The following is a 19955-nucleotide window of genomic DNA, read 5'->3' on the forward strand; positions in this document are numbered from 1 at the left end:
TGGTTTCAAAAGTTGAAAAAGAGAAGTGGCATCCACAGTATTGTAAGACATGCGGAGACTACAAGTTCTGACCATGATATTGCAGAAGCCTTCAAGTTGGACTTTGCCCAATTCATCAAGGAAGAAGACTACCTCCCCCAGCAAGTCTTCAACTGCGATGAGACAGGGCTGTTGTGGAAGAAGATGCCCAGGGGAACCTTCATAACTCAGGAAGAAGAGAAAGTGCTGGGCCACAAACCCATGAAGGACAGATTGACCCTTTTGCTGTGTGCCAACGCCACCGTTGATCTGAAGATCAAGTCTCTGCTGGTGCACCACTCCCAGACTCCTCGCCCATTCCACCAAGAGAAAGTTAACAAGACCACACTGCCTTTCATGTGGAGGGCCAACTCAAGAGCTTGGATGACAAGACAGCTGTTTATGGAATGGCTCTATGAAGTGTTTGCACCCACTGTCAAGAAATATCTTTCCGACAACCAGCTTCCTGAAAGGTGCCTTCTGCTGATGGACAATGCCCCGGCACACACACCCCATCCTTGGTGGATCATCTCGACGAGGATTTCATCAGGATCAAGTTCCCCCCCCAACACCTCTTCTGCAGCCAATGGACCAGCAAGTGATCAGCAACTTCAAGAAGCTGTACATAAAGGCACTCTTCACCAGGTGCTTCAATATCATCAATGAGATGTCCTTGACCCTGAAACAGTTCTGGAAGACACATTTCAATGTCCTCCACTGCGTCAGACTCATTAACAAGGCCTGACAAGATGTCATAACTCGGACCTTGAACTCAGCCTGGAGGAAATTATGGCCAGAATGTGTCACAGACAGTGGCACTGAGGTGACTGATGAGCAGGTGGTGAGGGACATTGTCTCCATAGATGAAGACATAGGTCTGGATGTCAGCAAGGAGGATGTAGAGGAGTTGGTTAAAGACCACGAAGAGGAGTTGATGACAGAAGAACTTGCAGAACTGCAAACTGAGGAGCAGAAGGTTTTTGTGGAGGAGCTTTCCATTGAGGAAGAGACACCGCATGCTAGCAGTGAGGAGATAAAATCCATCTGCAAGAAATGGACTGAGTGCCAGGACTTCTTTGAGAGGCACCACCCAAACAGGACTGTTACAGGAAGAGTTATGGACATGGTGAACAACAACGTGGTCAGACATTTCAGAAAGATTCTGCAGCGCAGGATGAAGCAGACAAAATTGGACAGATTTTTCACCAGGATGGAGCCTGCAGCCAAGAGACAGCAACAGGGAACCCCTGGAAAAGATGAGCCAAAGGAGGGGACCTCTACGTTGCAGTGATGACCATCTCACCACCCACCCACCTGTACTCCAGCCAGAAGTCACCGTGATGTCCTCCAGAAGACACCGAAAGCTAAGTGACCTCTCTTTTGTTTTGTTTTTTAAGATTTTTTAAAAATTTTTTTAACATAAGGGGTGACAAACGAAAAAGGGAATTGGGATTTGTGAGGAAGAGGGGAGACAATGACATACTAATATCCAATCTATATCTATTGCCATATCAAATTTTGAATAATTCTATTTACTCTTTTCTGCCTTGTATATAAAGTTCTCATTTCAATATATATGTTCAGCTACTGCCTGTTGATTCAGTCCATTTATTAAATAAGTCCCATCTTTCTGTTGCCTTTTGCAGGGGTTGATCTTTCATGACTTCTGATAAGATATCCATTTCGGCTATTTCCCATATCTTTTCAATAAGATCTTCTTGTTCCGGTACCGTTGGACTTTTCCAGTTTCTAGCATACATAATTCTGGCTGCCGTAATAATGTATGTAACTATGTGTTCCCTTGACTTATCTATATTATCGGGTATCATACTTAGTAAAAATAATTCTGGGATTAGTGGCACTTTACAGAGCAAAATTTGTTGTAACATAGCATGTACTCTTTTCCAATATTTTTTCGCTACTCCACATGACCACCACATATGATAATAACTTCCCATTTGTGTTTCACATTTCCAACACTTATTTGATACATCAGTATACATCTTTGACAGTTTTTCTGGGGTCATATGCCACCTATAAAACATCTTATATATATTCTCTTTAAACCTCTCTTTTGTTTTAAAAGGTGTTGGTGGGTGGGTTTAAAAGGTGCTTGGTTTGTTTTAAAATGTGTTTTGTTTAAAAGTTGCTTGGTTTGCTTTAAAATGTGCTTTGTTTAAAAGTTGCTTGGTTTAAAATGTGTTGTAAAATGTGTTGGTTTAAAATGTGTTTTGTTTAAAATGCATTTTAGACTCCAAACTCCCCCCCCCCAATTATCTCCTCTCTCTCTGTCTTCTCTCTTTTTGTGCTTTAAAAAAATATTTGTCTGAGGGGTCTGTGTGCCCCAGTGATGACCTTTTTTCTTTCTTTCCTGTTTTCCCCATTGTTCCCTCCCTCCCTGCCTTCCTCCTTTCCTGCCCTTTTTTAAACCGAAGTCATCTTAGGTTAAAAAAAGAAAAAATCTCCCCTAGTGGTAGAGGATGGATTAACCGGTTTTGCATTAGTTCCTATGGGAACTAATGCTTCGACTTACAAACCGTGCCTCTACATAAGAACAAAAAACAGCCGGAATGGATTAATCGGTTTTCAATGCATTCCTATGGGAAATGCTGATTTGAATTACGAACATTTCAACTTAAGAACATTTTCTGGGACGGATCATAAGTCGAGGCACCACTGTAATAACTTGGAGGTATGTTCCTTTGTTCCGTCATATATAACACTATGTATGACTAAACAGAAGTGGTCCAATTTCACAGTTTACTAAAAATTGGAGGTGGGCACTTACTGCACTTTGGTGAAGTGGGCTCACAGGTGCTTTGTGGGCACCCCAGATTCTGCACCGTCTCCTAATGTGAGTGCTTCATAGGAAGCAGCAGTACAGACTTCCCTGCTCCACCTCCTCCTCTGAGTGGGCACCTATAGGAGGATGCAGGGCATGGAATCCTTGGCACCTGTGTAATACCTGTAGGTCCAATCTGTAAACAGTGCTGAACCGTGGTAAGTGCCCATCTCTACTAAAACCATACACTGTTCCAACTCTGATATGAAGTTGGTGAACAAGGATATAAGCTGAAATTCTGTTTGTGCAAGTTCCATAGTGTATGTCTGACAATGTTCTCAGCAAGGGCAAGGGTAAACACTCAGTCTTTTTCTGAGGCCCAACAGGTCCTGAGCAATTCCTTTCATTGCCAAGAATATTTGAAGGCCAAGAAAGAGGAGTGGGAAGTCTTTACTTACCAAAAATCCAGTAAAGTCACCATAAAACCATCCCAGTGGTGACATGTGTTACATACAGCACTGATGTTACCTGTCTGTCATGGGTTTGGAGGGAAAGTTCCATCCTATGGAGAGTGGAAGGCGGGACATCAGGAGGAGGGGCTGTACTGTATATATATGTGAAGCCTGTGTGGTGAAAAGGAGACGCTGGGATGTGAAGAAGCAGCAGCTGGGAAGAAGAAGCTGGTGTGGGAGTCTGTGTGTCAGACAGGGTACTACTGTGTGTCAGAGTACCAACCTGATAGGTTCAGGTGTCTGGTGGTCAGCCAGAACTGATAGGTTCAGGGTCTGTGCTTCAAGTTAAGGGTTCTGTGTGAACCAAACTGTATGCATGTATGAATGAGAATAAGCCACGTTACTTTATCTTATTCACCTGATCATTTTATTTTCCTGTGTGTTGTATTTAAATAAACCTTATTCTTTTATTGGTTAAAAATCCATCCCTGGTCTGTGTGACTTCTTACAGGGAATGGTTGGTGGCAGCTTAGTTAACGTGTGGCAGATCCCAGTAGGTCTGGGTTTGTCACATTGATTGGTGTCCAGCGTGTGGGATACGACTGGTCCAGTTGTCCAGCGGTCCAGCAAAGCCTTGGCAAGTGTGCCCAGAGCAAGGGGGGTCTAGTCAGGGACAATCTGAGGCGCGTAGGTAATCTTCTAGGTGTACCTCACGGGGAGGTGTGCTAGTAGAAGAACGTGCCAACTGGGGAGACTAGATTAGGGTGCTCTGAGGCAGCCTGTTTTGGCGGGAAAAAGCTGAGGCAAAACTGTGAAATAGCAGTGAGCTAGCTTGTCTGCTGAGGCCCAGCAGAGGGGGGTAGACTCAAACTCGCTACTGTTGCAAGTTAAGTGCTGAAGAACAGCAGCAATCTATAGAAAGCTGGTTCTGAGGCAAAAGAAAAAAAAAGTGGTCATTTTATTTTGAGGCTTGACTTTTTAAAGCAGCCTGTTCTGAGGGGGGATTATGCCCTTGACTCGAAGCCAGATGGCAGAAATGGGTGAAGTGAAAGACCCCCAGGTTGACCAAGGTTCTGAGGATGAATTTGGCTCAGTGCAGGGTGACAGCACAGGAGAACAGAACCCAGAACTCAGAAAAATGCTCCTAGCCCAACAGCATGAACTGAGGGTGAGGGAAATGGAAATCAGAAGAAAAGAAAGAGCTGAAATCAGTCAGGCAGAGGCAGATGCCAAGAAAAGGGGAATGGACATGAGGATCAAACAGATGGAACTGAAACTCCAAATTAGAATGGTACAATTAGAATTGAAGTTCCTAAATAAGTTTATTAACAATTTATCAGTGGAAGAAATGCCAAAGAAAGAAAAGTATGAGGCTCAGGCCAGACAAAGTGAGCAAGATCTTGAAAAATATAATCAGCAAAAAGACATTAAATTAAAGGAAATCAGAGATAAGACTGAAGAAAAAGTGAAAGAGATAAAAGCTAGGGCTGAGGAAGAAATTTTACAGATCAGGGCTGAGTTTGAGGCTAAGCAAAAGGAGCTAGAAAAGAAACCAAAAGAAGGCACACAGGTTAAGGCACAACAAAACCTGAATTATTCTGAAGAAAACATGAGGGAAACATGGGACCCTAAGTACTCCAAAGGGTTAGTTCAGAGCCCGCCAAAAATGGGAGGCCATTTTGTTGATAAAACTTCTGGGCAGAGCCAGTCCAGGAACCAGATTTTGGAGGGAAAACCAAAACCAGATGAGAAGGACTCCAAGTACAGCAGAAAATGTTATTTCTGTCAGGGAAAGGGCCATCTAATCTCAGAGTGTGAGAAATTAAAGCAGCTAAAAGGAATTGTGCCTCAGGATTCGAGTGGAACCAAGCCAAAAGCTGTGTTCTGTGTCCAGAAAGAGCAAGGCTCATTGTCACTGAGGGAGCCTGTTGCCATGGCTACTCAATCTGGAACAGCTACATCTGCTGATCAGGCTGAGGAAAATGGTCCTCTTGTAGAGGTCAGGCGCTGCCTACTGGTGAGAACAGATTCTCAGTTGTTTGAAACAGCAGGGGTGGACGTAGGAATACTTGACCGTCAGTATCGGGGGCTGCGGGACACTTGTTCCCAGGTGACCCTGTGCCATCCAGATATTATTCCGAGGGAATATGTAATCCCAAATGAGAGCATAAAGGTGGCAGGGATTGAGGGGCAGATAATCTCACTACCAGTCGCGGAGGTACCTGTCAACTTTCAAGGCTGGAGGGGAGTTTGGCGGCTAGCGATTTCATCGACTCTGCCAGCAGCCGTGCTCGTGGGAAATGACCTGGCTGAACATGTGAAACGGGTGCTAGTGATTACACGCTCACAAGCCACCACGGGGACAGTTCAGGGGGGTAATGATGAGCCAGAGACGGAAGCAGGTGGGGGGAGTTCAGAAGCTGTGGTGGAAACCTTGACCACAGACAGCAGATTTGGACAAGAGCAAAAGGCAGACGCCACTCTCCAAAAGTGTTTTGAACAGGTGACTGACGCCCAGCTAACACCTGAAACCCCAGTGAGATTTCTGGAGAAAAAGGGGGTTTTATATAGAGAGACCCTGAGGAATATCTCAAAAGGGGGAGATGGGATCAGAAGTCAGCTAGTGGTACCTGAAAAGTATCGCCCCATGATCTTACAAAGGGGACACTCTGACATGTTTGCTGCACACTTAGGGGTGAACAAAACACAGCAGAGAATCACACAGAATTTTTACTGGCCTGACATAGGGAAGCAGATCAGGGAGTTCTGTAAACAATGTGATGTGTGTCAAAGGCAGGGGAATAACCGCGACAGGACCAAAGCAAAGTTGTGCCCTTTGCCTGTGATTGACACTCCGTTCAAATGCATAGGGGTGGATATTGTGGGACCTTTGCCCAAGGCCACAAAGAGGGGGAACAGGTTCATTCTCACCATTGTGGACCATGCCACAAGGTACCCTGAAGCCATTCCCTTGACTAACATTGAAACTAACACAGTGGCAGATGCCTTGGTGGGGTATATGTCCAGGATGGGATTTGCCTCAGAAATAATCACAGATTTGGGAGCATCGTTCACATCAAAGCTCATGAAACGCTTATGGCAAATCTGTGGAATTAAGCACAAGGAAACCACTGCCTATCATCCTGAAAGTAATGGGTTAACTGAGAAGTTCAATGGGACTCTAATGCGCATGATTAGGGCTTACTTGGCAGAGAATCCAAACAATTGGGACCAGAAGCTGCAATCCCTTTTGTTTGCTTATCGATCAGTGCCACAAGCCAGTACCGGGTTCAGTCCATTTGAACTTTTATTTGGGAGAAGGGTGAAAGGGCCCCTTGATTTGATCAAACAAAATTGGGAGCAGATCACCCAGGATGACCCACAAGACGTTGTGACATACATAGACACCTTGATGAATGACCTAAAGAGAAATCTAGAGCTGGCAGCAGAAAACCTGCAAGCTCAGAAGGTCAGACAGAAAACATGGTATGACCACAAAGCTAGAGAGAGGCACTTTGACCCAGGGGAGGAAGTGCTTTGGCTTAGGCCCTGCAGGGAGAATAAACTGCAGCTCAAATGGGCAGGACCATATAGGGTCATTTCCAAGATGTCAGACCTGAACTACCTTATAGAGCAGGAGGAGAACCAAGCAAGGAGGGTGGTTCATGTGAATGCCCTAAAACCCTACTACCGAGGGGAACAGAGGGTTTTATTCGCGATAAAAGCAGCTGAGAGTGAGGAAGCTGAATTACCCTTCTGGGAGGGTAGAGGGGAAGTAAAATATAACCCAGAGGAGGTAAAGATCAGTCCTGCACTCACCCAAGACCAGCAGCAAGAACTAAAAATGCTGCTTAGTAAATATCAACAGGTGTTTTCCAACAAGCCGGGGATAGTGAAGGGAGTGATGCATCGGATCCACACAGGGGATGCACCCCCGCAGGCAGTATCCCCATACCGAGTAACGGGACCCTATAGGGACAAGGTGCGAAAGGAGCTGGACGAGATGCTTAGGGAGAACATAATCGTCCCCTCGTCTAGTCCTTGGTCCTCTCCGATAGTCCTTGTGGACAAGCCTGATGGGAGCATTAGGTTTTGTGTCGATTACAGGAAATTAAACCATGTAACCACTTCTGATGCCTACCCAATGCCCAGGCTAGACAACCTGATTGAAACCATAGGGGGTTGTCGGTTCATCTCATCATTGGACCTGGTAAAGGGATATTGGCAATTAAGAATTGATCCCAGGGATCAAGAAAAGACTGCCTTTTGCAGCCCTTTTGGTCTCTATGAGTTTCGAGTCCTGAGCTTTGGTCTCAGAAATGCACCAGCCACATTCCAAAGGCTGATGGACCAGACCTTGGCAGGGCTCAGTGACTTTACAGTGGCCTACATTGACGACATAGGGATCTTCAGTAATACCTGGGAAGATCACCTGATACACCTGGAGTTAGTGCTGCAGAGGTTAAGTGCAGCAGGGCTAACAGTAAAGGCCAGCAAGTGTCAGCTGGGTAGCCCAGAAATAAAATACTTGGGTCACATGGTAGGGGGAGGAGTGATAAAACCCCTGGAGGCCAAAATAGAAGCGGTTCGTGATTGGCCCAGACCCGACACCAAGAAAAAAGTCAAATCATTTCTTGGGTTGGTGGGCTACTACAGAAAGTTCATCCCGAGGTTTAGCGAGATTGCGGCTCCGCTGACCGATCTGACGAGGAAGAAGGCTGATGACCGCATCCCGTGGACCAGCGACTGTGAGGAGGCGTTCCAGAGGTTGAAGCAGGCGCTCATCAACTATCCAGTCCTGCGGGCTCCAGACTTCGACCGGGAGTTCATCATCTACACCGATGCGTCTAACAGCGGGGTAGGAGCAGTTCTGTGCCAGGAGGCTGAGAATGGTGACCAGCATCCAGTGTCCTACCTGAGTAGGAAACTTCAAAAAGGTGAGAGACATTTGGCAACCGTGGAGAAGGAGTGTTTGGCCATAGTCTACGCGATCCAGAAGGCCAAGCCTTACATCTGGGGAAGACATTTTGTTCTGTGCACTGACCATTCACCATTGCAATGGTTAAAGACAATGAAAACCCACAATAGCAAACTTATGAGGTGGGCTTTAAACCTACAGGACTATGACTTTGAAGTGAAGGTGGTCAGAGGGTCAGTGAACTGTGTTGCTGACGCCTTGTCAAGAAGACCTGAAGAATGAAGACGGCGAAAGAACATGGACTATGTATATATGTTGACAAAAAGTTAAATGTACCTGTTTTTTGAACTTGGTTTGTATGAATAAAGGTAAATTGATGTAATGTATATGGTAAATGTTTAAATGCCTAATTGCTATGGTTAACTTAGAATGTAAGTATAAGTAAGTATGATATGGTATGTATAACTGTTGTTGTGTGTTTTATCCAGGTTGTTTTTTTGGGAAAAAGCACCTTAGCTTTCCCCCTACAAAACAACTTATAAAGAGGGGAGGTGTTACATACAGCACTGATGTTACCTGTCTGTCATGGGTTTGGAGGGAAAGTTCCATCCTATGGAGAGTGGAAGGCGGGACATCAGGAGGAGGCGCTGTACTGTATATATATGTGAAGCCTGTGTGGTGAAAAGGAGACGCTGGGATGTGAAGAAGCAGCAGCTGGGAAGAAGAAGCTGGTGTGGGAGTCTGTGTGTCAGACAGGGTACTACTGTGTGTCAGAGTACCAACCTGATAGGTTCAGGTGTCTGGTGGTCAGCCAGAACTGATAGGTTCAGGGTCTGTGCTTCAAGTTAAGGGTTCTGTGTGAACCAAACTGTATGCATGTATGAATGAGAATAAGCCACGTTACTTTATCTTATTCACCTGATCATTTTATTTTCCTGTGTGTTGTATTTAAATAAACCTTATTCTTTTATTGGTTAAAAATCCATCCCTGGTCTGTGTGACTTCTTACAGGGAATGGTTGGTGGCAGCTTAGTTAACGTGTGGCAGATCCCAGTAGGTCTGGGTTTGTCACAACTTGCCCCTCTCATCTCTCGGCAACCATGGGTTCCCAGCTATTAAAAGGATTACTTGGGACCCATAAGGGCTTAATGACAGAAGGGAGCAATAAACAGGCTGCCTACCTGTAACTATTTTTTTCAAGTTGTCATCTATGGCAGTCAAACAGAAGGGCTTCTCTGCCAGCACAGACTGTTCTGGAACCTTTCAAAGCTGATTAGTAAAGTTTTAGGTGGGGCCCCACAATATACACTGCAGAAGCCCATAGCATGCCCTATGCTCCCACAATTCCATATCCACCAAGCCCTGGCAGAAACAGATATCCATGATGGGAGGACATGTTATACAAGTGCAACAAATGACCACTTGAAGAAACTCAGTCACAAGTAAGCAATCTTTCTTGCAAATATGAGGGACCAGCAAGCTTATTTTGGAGGCAGGATGTGTGTCAGTGCACAATATAGAACAATAGGTCCAACCAAAACTTGTGTCTTAATGGAGTCTGGCATCTATTCTATAATGTGTCATGAATGTGGAGAGTTGCTGTGGTGGCTCAGCAAACATAGGGGAGCAGAATACCTCAGAGAAAGTTGAGTAATTTAAGAATCTATATTTAAGTTGAAACAATAATTGGCTGAGCTTGTAGCATTTTTAGGATTGGGTGAGTGGATGCATGACCACATACTGTTTGCACTTATAGGTATAATCTTTAACATGAGTTGAATAAATTTAGAAAGCAATATATAGCCAATTCAAGAGTATATCTTATGTTGCAGACAGAAATATATATACAATTATGTTCCCCAAGATATAGGAATCTCTAAGTATTTAAAAGATTGCATTTATACAGTATGCCTTGACAGGCAATATCTTTTTGTGTGATTTTGTTCCTATTAACTTCTTTTTATGTGTATTTGGATTGCCAGTAATACCACTCTTCTGCTATAACAGTATAAAAAAACCCCCTACCTATAAAAGTATGTTGCCCTGAATTGGGACAATGCCATGGGATGTGTGTGAGTGAGCAGTATTGAAGATTTATGGTATCTATAACACAGAAATTATAGTTATCAGTGTCGATATCAGAAGATTTGAAAATAAAGAAGTATGGAATAAAATTGCTACTCCACATGGTTAGTTTCCTGGAATACAATATGGTGATCAAACATGCAATTATTAATAACATGATTCACTTTTTTCTTTTGATGGATCTCCTATAAAAATAGAAGATCTGTGCTTTTTGAGTCTTAGGGTGAGACTACATTTGTAGCCTGTTGTAGGCATCTTTCAGTCTCAAGAGACTATGGTAACGTGCTCTGAATAGAGGTCTTGGAACAGTGTCTGGTGTGACTGAGAAGGCCAATATGAGAGTGACAATCCCTTCCACACTGAAGACAAATACAGTCTGTCCCCTGTCCAGCTCCCTGATTTTGCTAGTTTTGGGACTGCCTCTTTGCCTCGGCCTGCTGAACAAGTGCCTCTTTAAATTAGGGGAGGCCATGTTGCACTGTCTGCCTCCAGACTGAATGCTCAGATGTCAAAGTTCCCTATCTGTTGAGGTCCATTCCTAAGGCCTTCTTATCCCGCTTGTAAATGAATAGGCAAATGGGATGTTCTCAGACCACACAGAGTTGAGGGCAGTGATTCTGTTTGAAATTGTAATCAGTGCTCACACAAGGGCTATGGATTGATTCAGTTCACCATTCATACTGGATGTGGCACAAGTCACATTCCAGTCCACAATCCCCCTCCCACGTTCCTAACTTGCTCTGATTATGCCTCTGCTGACTCTTTTGTGGTTCACTGTGAAGCCATTTTCTCATTTAAAGCTTTAGACTACATTTCTCAAAAACATTTCTGTAGAAAAATAACATGAAAAGGTACTTAAAAGTGCAAGAGTACAGAATATCAAAGGCCTGAACAGTAATTTTGCAAAATACATCATAATTTACATTTCAGAATTACTCCATAACAAGGAATTCCACCTTCCTCTCCTATCTGTTTACCATCTTCGCTTACTTCAAAATGATGCATGCAGGAATTACTTCATCTCTGGTCAGTTTAGTATGTCAATAGTTTAAAACTAGAGATGGGCACAGACTGCAGTTCAGTGGTTTGGCCCAGTTTGGCATGACACCGGCATAGGTGTTCTGCGGGCACCCTCCTCTCCCCTCTCCCATCTCCTCTGAATGCTTGCCCATTCCCAGGGTGAAATGCAGTTCTCTCCCTGCCTCCTGAGCACGTCTGCCTACTCACCGATCACAGCAAACACTTCCCTCCTCCAGCTCTTCTGGTAGCTGCCCACTCAGATGAGGAAGTGAGGCAGGGAAGCCCACAGTGCTGCCTTTGGGGGGTTGGCCATTTGAGGACACAGAGATGTGTGTGCTGCGACTGGTGAGTGAGCAGTTGTGCTGAGGAGGCGGGAACGGAAACACGCTTTGCCCAGGAGATGGGCAAGTGCACAGAAGAGGCAGGAAACCAAAATGTGTGGTGCCTGTGGAACACCTGTGCGGGTGCCACACCAAACTGCTGTTCATGCCCATCTCTATTAAAAACCATAAGCTCCCCACTGTTGAAATCTTCTCCTCATCATAGTATCATGAACAGAAGGTGAGTGGTAGGGACATGATTGCCCAACACAGGTATGTCTGAGCTTTGCTGACCAAACCAACCATGTTTTAAGAAAAAGCTGTAACCATGTAATTACTTAACCTGCTGTATGGTTTCATCATCACATCCACACCAGCTTCAAGCAGTGTAATGCCTATGAAATTTTGTGAAGACATCACAAGCATTTATGACTCTCTATAAACAAACACCTCTACTGAAGACATTAAACCATTTTTTCTGCTAAAATCATGAGGGAATATTTTATGGCATTCTCTTTATTTCTTTGTACCTTGCAATATGGAAGGTCAATCATGATATGGGTCAGTTTTTGTACTGATGAAGGCCTGTATAGGCCTTTCAGTTAATGTGTGTGAAATCGCATCTGGCAATGTGACCCCATGTGTGACGGTTTATCCAGATGTATTTCTGCTCTTGCTATTTCTACCCTTTTCATATCATTGCCTGTCAGCTCCAAACACATTCTTATTCTCAACAATCCTGGTGAGATAAATATGACAGGCAGTATGACCTTTCTAAGCACAGGTGCACAACTACAGAGATAACAAAACTAGTACAGAATCCCAACACCATGCTGCTCTAAATACATTAACATTTTATCCTGAAACATATTTTAAATAAACCTTATTTAATAGAAAAAACAATTGTTTTACACTTGATAAAAAGAGAGGAAATAAAATTATTTAGCACTGGTCACTTAAAGAGTGGTTTTCCATTATCACTGAGAAAAAGCATTCCTGCTGGATCTGGAAAAGCTGAGAAGGCTATATTTCCCACTGGGAAGGCAACAGGCACTGTTCTGACTGAAATGCCATTCAAACTATCTAATTAATGTAGAAAACCTACACACACTAGTCATCATTCTATTTTCTTCAGGCTTCTCTGTACCATATTGCTCTTTAGTGACCAAAATCTTCTTGTGTAGCTATGCAAATGGTGTATCTTTCAGAGGCAAATTGTCCCAAGTTAAGAAATCACATAACTCTGTGCAATAAAATCTACAGTGATTGCTTAATGTAAGAAAATTTCCTACTCATAGTTAAACTGTGTTACAGTAGCATAACTAGACAAGAAAACTTGCACTATTTTTTCCACAAACTATTGGCATGACACGAACCAGACCTCATGGCTATTTAGGACTTCGTAATCTTAAATGTCCCAATAGCATTTGTGTGACATTCACTTACAATATAATCAAAGGATAGCGGCTGTTCTAAATCAGCACATACTGAGTATTTTTGAGAAAACTCATACAATAAGCCTTTTTCAGCCTAGAGTGGTCAACAAGCCTAGTTCAGGGGACATCAACATCATCAACCTGAATTAGCTACAATACCATACTTCCAAGTTTTAGGTATTATAATTTTCCTGGAGTACTGAAATTTAACAGTGATCCCAATCCTCCTTTTTATGGAACTATATTAATTTTTATTAGTAACAATATTTGCAGAAGTGGATTTTGATCCACAGAAGCTCATGCTGAAACAAATTTGTTAGTTTTTAAAGTTTCACAATATTTTGTCACAGTTTTCTTCTCCCCCCCACTTTAATTTTGCCAACTTACTATTAAAGTATCCCTGAATTCTTATAACCAAGGTACCAGTCAATGAATCATCAAGTTCGTATTTATACACTCCTATAGTTTCACAAAGGAATGTGTAAATTATAGCAAATGTAATTTCCACAATTGATGTATAATAAAATCATTCAAAATCTGAAGACCAGCTAAGCAGGCTCAATATACTGTTTAAAAATAAAAGGTTAGTCTACTATGATGCATTAATGATTAAAACATTTTATACCTGGCCTTGTAACAGGCTGTGCTGCTGGGGTTTGAGTCTTCCGTGCTGAAGCTCCTTCCTTTAGAGAGAGAAGATAAAATCAGCTTTTAATATAATGTAACTTTTGTTCATGTACATATGTATGTTCATGCGTGTGTAGCAAAACAGAGAAAGAAAAATCTTTTAGTTTCTGCTTCTTCTTTTTATAGCAACCAGTTATTTTATTTTATATTTTTTACTTACAGGCGTTCTAAAATATATTAAGATTTCACTTTTCTTAACACATTTGTCTAGAGCAAGTTTATCTTAGAATCTAAGAACTGCAGAAATGGAAACCTGTTGCCCTCCAATCTGTTAGATTACAACTCCTATCACTCTAACACTGAAGTGGAACAACATTTGTGTTACTTCTTACTGAAGCTAGGCAAGATCCATGATGCATGAAACTCTTCATCCATCCATGGATTTAATTCTCCACTGCAGTAAGCTAGTTAGAAGTTGTTTAAAAAATACACAGAGTCTCTAAAGGGAACTAAAGAAGAAAAATATTTACTACCCTACTTTCCGATGTGCAACTCTGCTGGAAATTTGCGGATTAAATGAAGAAAACAGCAGTTGTAAGCTGGAGTTCTACACTGAAGATGTGGTATATAAAGACTATAGTAACTGACGGAAATTCTTTTATGTTGTTAGAATCACAGATACGCTGTTGCTGTGACAGCTATATTGGACTTCCCTTACACTGGTTGAACACTCTTTTGGGTGATGATGTACTGTACCAACAAAACAGTCAAAATACAGTATAGTGGGAAGCACAGAGTAGAAGAATGGGTGTTAAGGCAAATAATCCTTCAATAACTGGAAGCCTCCAACTAGAGTGCAATTTCAAACGACCTCCAGCTTTATACAAAGGATCCCTCCTCATATGGTGACAATCACTGCACCAAAGTCACAAGTTTGGCCCATGGCCATAGTACCGTTTCCCTGAAAAATAAGGCCTACCCTGAAAATAAGCCCTATTATGATTTTTCAGGATGCTCATAATATAAGCCCTACTCCAAAAATAAGCCCCAGTTAAGTGAAACCCCGCCCTCTACCATCGTGCTGCATTGTGCAGCAACCAGAAGATGACAGGACTGTAAAATTAAACATCCCTGAAAATAAGCTCTAATGCATTTTTGGAGCACAAATTAATATAAGACCCTGTCTTGTTTCCGGGAAACACGGTATATTTCTATGCTGAACCACAGCACAATACCACCACTGTATTAATCTCACATAGTTTAGAAGATGTGGCATTGTGATGAAGTCAAACTTTATCTACTCTTTCATTCTAGGATATGCTTAGATTTGCACAGAACCTAACTACAAATGTACAGGCAGCAAAACAAGTATTAATGATATCCCACACTACATCTCCCCTTTTAAATAACACCATGAGCCAGCCACAGTCAAACAAGTAAATGCACATCTGAGCAAATAAGGTGTGTGGGGGGGGGGGGAAGCAAAAAAATAAAATGATTATTGGCACTAGCTGCAAACCTTTCTGGCCTTCCACAGGCTTTTAAGCACATACAGTGGTGCCTCACAGGACGAAAGTAATTCATTCCGCAAGCAGCACTGTCTTGCAAAATTTTCATTTTGCAAAAAGCGTTTTCCCATAGGAATGCATTGCAATGCCTTCCTATGGGAACCTCGCAAGACAAATGAATTATTTTCATCTTGCGAGGCATAGGTCTTTCGGGAAAAAATCATCTTGTGAAGCACGGCCATAGAAGAAGCTGTCTTGTGAGGCACCAAAACCAACCAACCAATCAGATTTTTTTTTAAATGGAAGGATCATGAAGCTTCAGTTACAAAAAAATGAATAAATAAAAAAAATAAAAATGAGGTATGGACTCCAACTCTCAGAATTTTCTAAGAATTCCACAGTACAAGCCCACAGACACTTACATTTCACTCACCTGGGCTCAGACCTAGCTTCTTGTGCAAAAAGGAAATTGCCCCAATACTTCCCGGGAAGGCTAGGTCTTTCTGTAGTCTTGCTGTCAATTAGGCTCAATAGAATGTCCTCCTACAAGGAACTGCACATCCCACAAAGACCTAGGCTTCCTAAGAAGCACTGGCAGTTTCCTTTTTGAATAGGAAGCAAAGCCCGAGACAAAAAGTACCGTAAGTCTGAGTTAGGTCTTACTCCATGTGAGAGAAACATAAATGTTTCTGGATGTGTCTGTCTGTGGCTAGAACTCTCAGAATTCTGCCAGGGGATTTCTAGGAGAAGTCTGGAATCAAAGCAAAGCAAAACAAAAAAATGGCACAACCTTAGTTCCACAGACTAACATATCACATATTCTAGAGTCCAGCTAATATGATCTAATACGCCACCAAGATATTATTTGTTTACTTGAATGTAAGTTATACTTTGTTCAGATTTGTTTCCAAACCAAGGTACACATGATTGAAACTTTAGCCCCTGGTAACTGATTCTGCATAATAGCCATCATTGTCAACAGGCAGACATAATTTTACAGTGCTGAAAGCTCTGTGGACTGGATGGCCAAGTACTTAGAATATAGTTTTCTGGGAAGCAACAAGAAAAGACTCTTTCTCATAGCCCGCTTGTGAGCTTCTGACAGACAGTGGTTGGCCACAATGGGAAATTGAATGCTAGACAATGTACATCCTATTCAGGTGTTAATGAATCCAGTTTCTGTTGTTGCGTTCTTCACATGATTAATCTGAAGTCAAGAAGAGCGCAGTTTCTAGATGTGAACAAGAACTAAGGTTTTCCAGAATTTTATTTATATACAAAGTTTCCATGTGAGCAAGAACTTCTCCTTTGCAAACTCCACATTGATTGCATGAAGAAAAAGACAAAAGCAGGGGTGATCTAGGTGCTCCCCTCTAATTGTGTTTAAGAAACCAAATTCGACAATGACTGAATAAGAGTTGCAGCTTGTTTTCTGATCCAGATGACTCTTACATTGGCTCTTCAAAACTAAGACAGAGGAATTTCTACTTTGGATAAACAAAAAACAAAATCTAAAGCAGCCATTAACCACATGCAATGTTCCTGCCTTCATTCACTTGTGAAATTCTACAGGCTAAATTAGTACTGCTGATACCAATTCAAGTTTCCATGCTGAAGCAACAAATCTCTTGTCAGCCATGAGAACAATCTCCTAATACATGTGAGCCAAGAAGATGATTCAAAAATTAGCTATGAGAAAGCAGGTAAACCATTTCAACAGCACCAAAACTGACTGACAAGAACCACACACACTACTATACTGAATCAATATGTAAAAGTAATGGGAAAGCAAGGAGCATTTCACACATATCCTCCACCAACCAACAAAGATTATCTGCTTGCACACCATGACATGAAAATCATACAATCTAAATCAGCATGATTTCCTGTTCAGAACACAACATTCACAATAGAACAAATGAGGGTAGCTATGGCAAGTGAAGCAGTTTTATTTCACACAAATATTACCTGAATTTAAGGAAAATGTCACTAAGGAAAAAGGACACAGACTCTTGATGGTTCCCAACCTTGGACTCCAGATGTTTTTGGACTACAACTCCCAGAAACAATGGCCAGCACAACTAGTTGCGAAGTCTTCTGGGAGTTTTAGTCCAAGAACACCTGGGGAACCAAGGTTGGGAACTACTGATATAATATATAGACAAACATTGATAATAATAATCGAATTAATTGCTTGCTTAATTTCAAAGAACTATGTCGTGTAGGTTTGCTGTTGCAGAACTTGTATCAGTTCAGTGGTTCAGGCATCTGGTCGTGGAGCAGGAAGTTGGGAGTTCAATTCCCCACTGTACCCCCTTGACATGAGCTGGACGTGATGATCCATAGCATCCTTTCGAGCTCTGAAGTTCAAAGATTCATGATACTAGAACTTTATTAGTGTCCTTATAATTGTGTACTTGCCCCTTCATGCAGGCTTTTATTAACACTCTCCATATAGCCAACTCTCAGGTATGGAGTTCCATAACACTCCACTTGATTTAACTTAATAAGATTTAATTACAATAATAGTGTCCAAATGATGTTACTTAATCCTAGATTTAAAATTCATACAACACAGTTCTTCATTCTATTACTGTATCTCTCTTCCCTCAAACTCCCAGCTCTTTTATTAAAAACCAGCTTCTACCAGATTTTTCCAGCCAATCTGAACCATTCTGACTAAAACCCCATGTTCACACTAACCACCTCCCATCACATACTTACCAAACGAATACATTTCAGAACAATACAATTACCATTATTACATAGACAACACATTTAAACATAATCAGACATCTCAGCAGAAGACAATACCCATTAAACCTCTAAAATGAGCAGAAACTGAACAGGAGCTGTTGACTGCCACTTTTTTTTTAATTGTTAGGTACTGCAACATAAAGTGAAAAATAGTGCTCATTGACCTAAATAGTATTAATCCTACTTAGAGTAGACCCATTGTCATTAGTATGCTAGCCTAGTACAAAGAAGCACAGGAATCTGCTGTTCTGAACAGCATGCTATTGCACAACATGATTCTGAAAAGTGTGAGGACTCCCCCCCAGTTCTAAAATAACACATATCCCATTTGCCACAGTTTTGTGAATTAAAGGTAGTGAGGCATTGGCCAAGTTCTGCTGCCTTGTGCAAACTGTTACTCTGGAAGATATATGACCCCTACTGGTTGCCTGGACATATGTACAGACTTGGCTACGGTGGGATGCATGTAAGATGAAACCCCCACCCATGCTGATAGGCAAGGTTATTATTGGTCACAGGACCTCTATAAGCATACTCGACTGAATGCACTTATAAACCAATGTCCCAATCTCTGCAGTCAACAGATTTCTCATTGACTTTGGGGTGGCTTACTTGCTCATTTTTAAGACAATTATAGATTCAGAACACTTATTCAGGTTTACAAAAGATACATTCATAATCCACAGAAAACTGCCACATGCTATGATGCTTTATTCAGTGATGAGCTGTCAAGTATTGAGTAATGAGAAATCATGGGATGTCCTGTGTGAATGACCTTGACAGAAGGGGGCATTGTGTATACTGGCTTCTAAAATACACAAGAATACTGTACTGTAGTTGCTGTATCTTGCCCGACACATGAACAAGATTATATTGGGCAATAGTAGCATGGTTGGGTAAAGACAACAAAAATGCAGCGGTCCATCACTTTCTCAAACCAATGCACAAGGTTTCCCCTGAAATAAACATGTAACTCAGAAAACTAGAGTGTTCTATCATATCTGTCTCCAAAAGCATAATAACAATAACTAATCTAACAAATAATATTACCAACATACTTTGAACAAGACCAAAGGAGCAATACTGGAAGCTAAACAACTCCCCCTCCCCAATTTCTGTACAGTACTTTAAGAATACTCAATATGATATGCTTCCAGCTACTAGCTATACACAACAGGTACTAATTTTATCTATTCTAAAGTTTGCACACTTACTAAGAGACTCTCCTTTGCACTGCCCAATTGAAACAGGTAAATTCATGGGCCAGTGAGAATATTTCTGATTGTCTTTGCAGAACTGTACCTATGTGGAGTTTTCAATGCTTCCAGTAAGAAGGAAGATGTTCTAGAACAGTGGTGTCGAACTGTGGCCCTCCAGATGTTCTTGGCCTTCAACTCCCAGAAATCCTGGCCAGCAGAGGTGATGGTGAAGGCTTCTGGGAGTTGAAGTCCAAGAACATCTGGAGGGCCACAGTTCGACATCACTGTTCTAGAACTTAGGGACTTTTCCTGGCAATTCTTGCAAAGCTATCAATGGCCTGATAAAGTGGTGATGTCAGAAAATACCCAATATAGTTGTAAGTACCATATTCATTCATCTGCGTTTTGGCTGTCCAAAGAACACCCACTGCTCCATGGACCAAACAGGTCCTATTACAGACAGCATCATTTTCAGAAGCATTACTTGCAGTTCTATGACAAATATAAGGCCAACTTCATCATCAGAGACATGGATGAAAACTAAATGATATATTTTCAGATGGGAGAATGTCTCCAAGTCAATGACAATGAGAAAAACTTCTATATGAATCGACTTTAAGGGCCCAATTATACATGCACATATACAGTATTCTTATTTTTATTCTGGGTGTTCAGGAGGATAAAGCTATTATTACCCAGAATTATTTTTATTCTAATTAAATATATTTAAAGCACTTGCATACAACAAATACTGGCTAACCACAAAAACTATCCACAATAGATGAAACAGTGAAAACAATGTGAAAATATCCATACACATGGGAAGAGATCCT

General features: G+C 41.8%; 1 protein-coding gene across 2 annotated transcripts in view; it reads right to left on the bottom strand.

Moving 5' to 3' along the window:
• The window catches only part of CDC73 (cell division cycle 73), a 196414-nt gene that overhangs the window by 20895 nt on the left and 155564 nt on the right, over positions 1 to 19955 (bottom strand). For both annotated transcript variants that reach the window (XM_072998097.2, XM_072998098.2), the window contains exon 11: positions 13657 to 13714. In XM_072998097.2, the coding sequence (XP_072854198.1) occupies positions 13657 to 13714 (58 nt within the window). The remainder of the gene's footprint in view (positions 1 to 13656; positions 13715 to 19955) is intronic.

The sequence above is a fragment of the Pogona vitticeps genome, chromosome 4 (genome assembly GCF_051106095.1).
Source record: "Pogona vitticeps strain Pit_001003342236 chromosome 4, PviZW2.1, whole genome shotgun sequence".
Taxonomy (NCBI): Eukaryota; Metazoa; Chordata; class Lepidosauria; order Squamata; family Agamidae; genus Pogona; species Pogona vitticeps.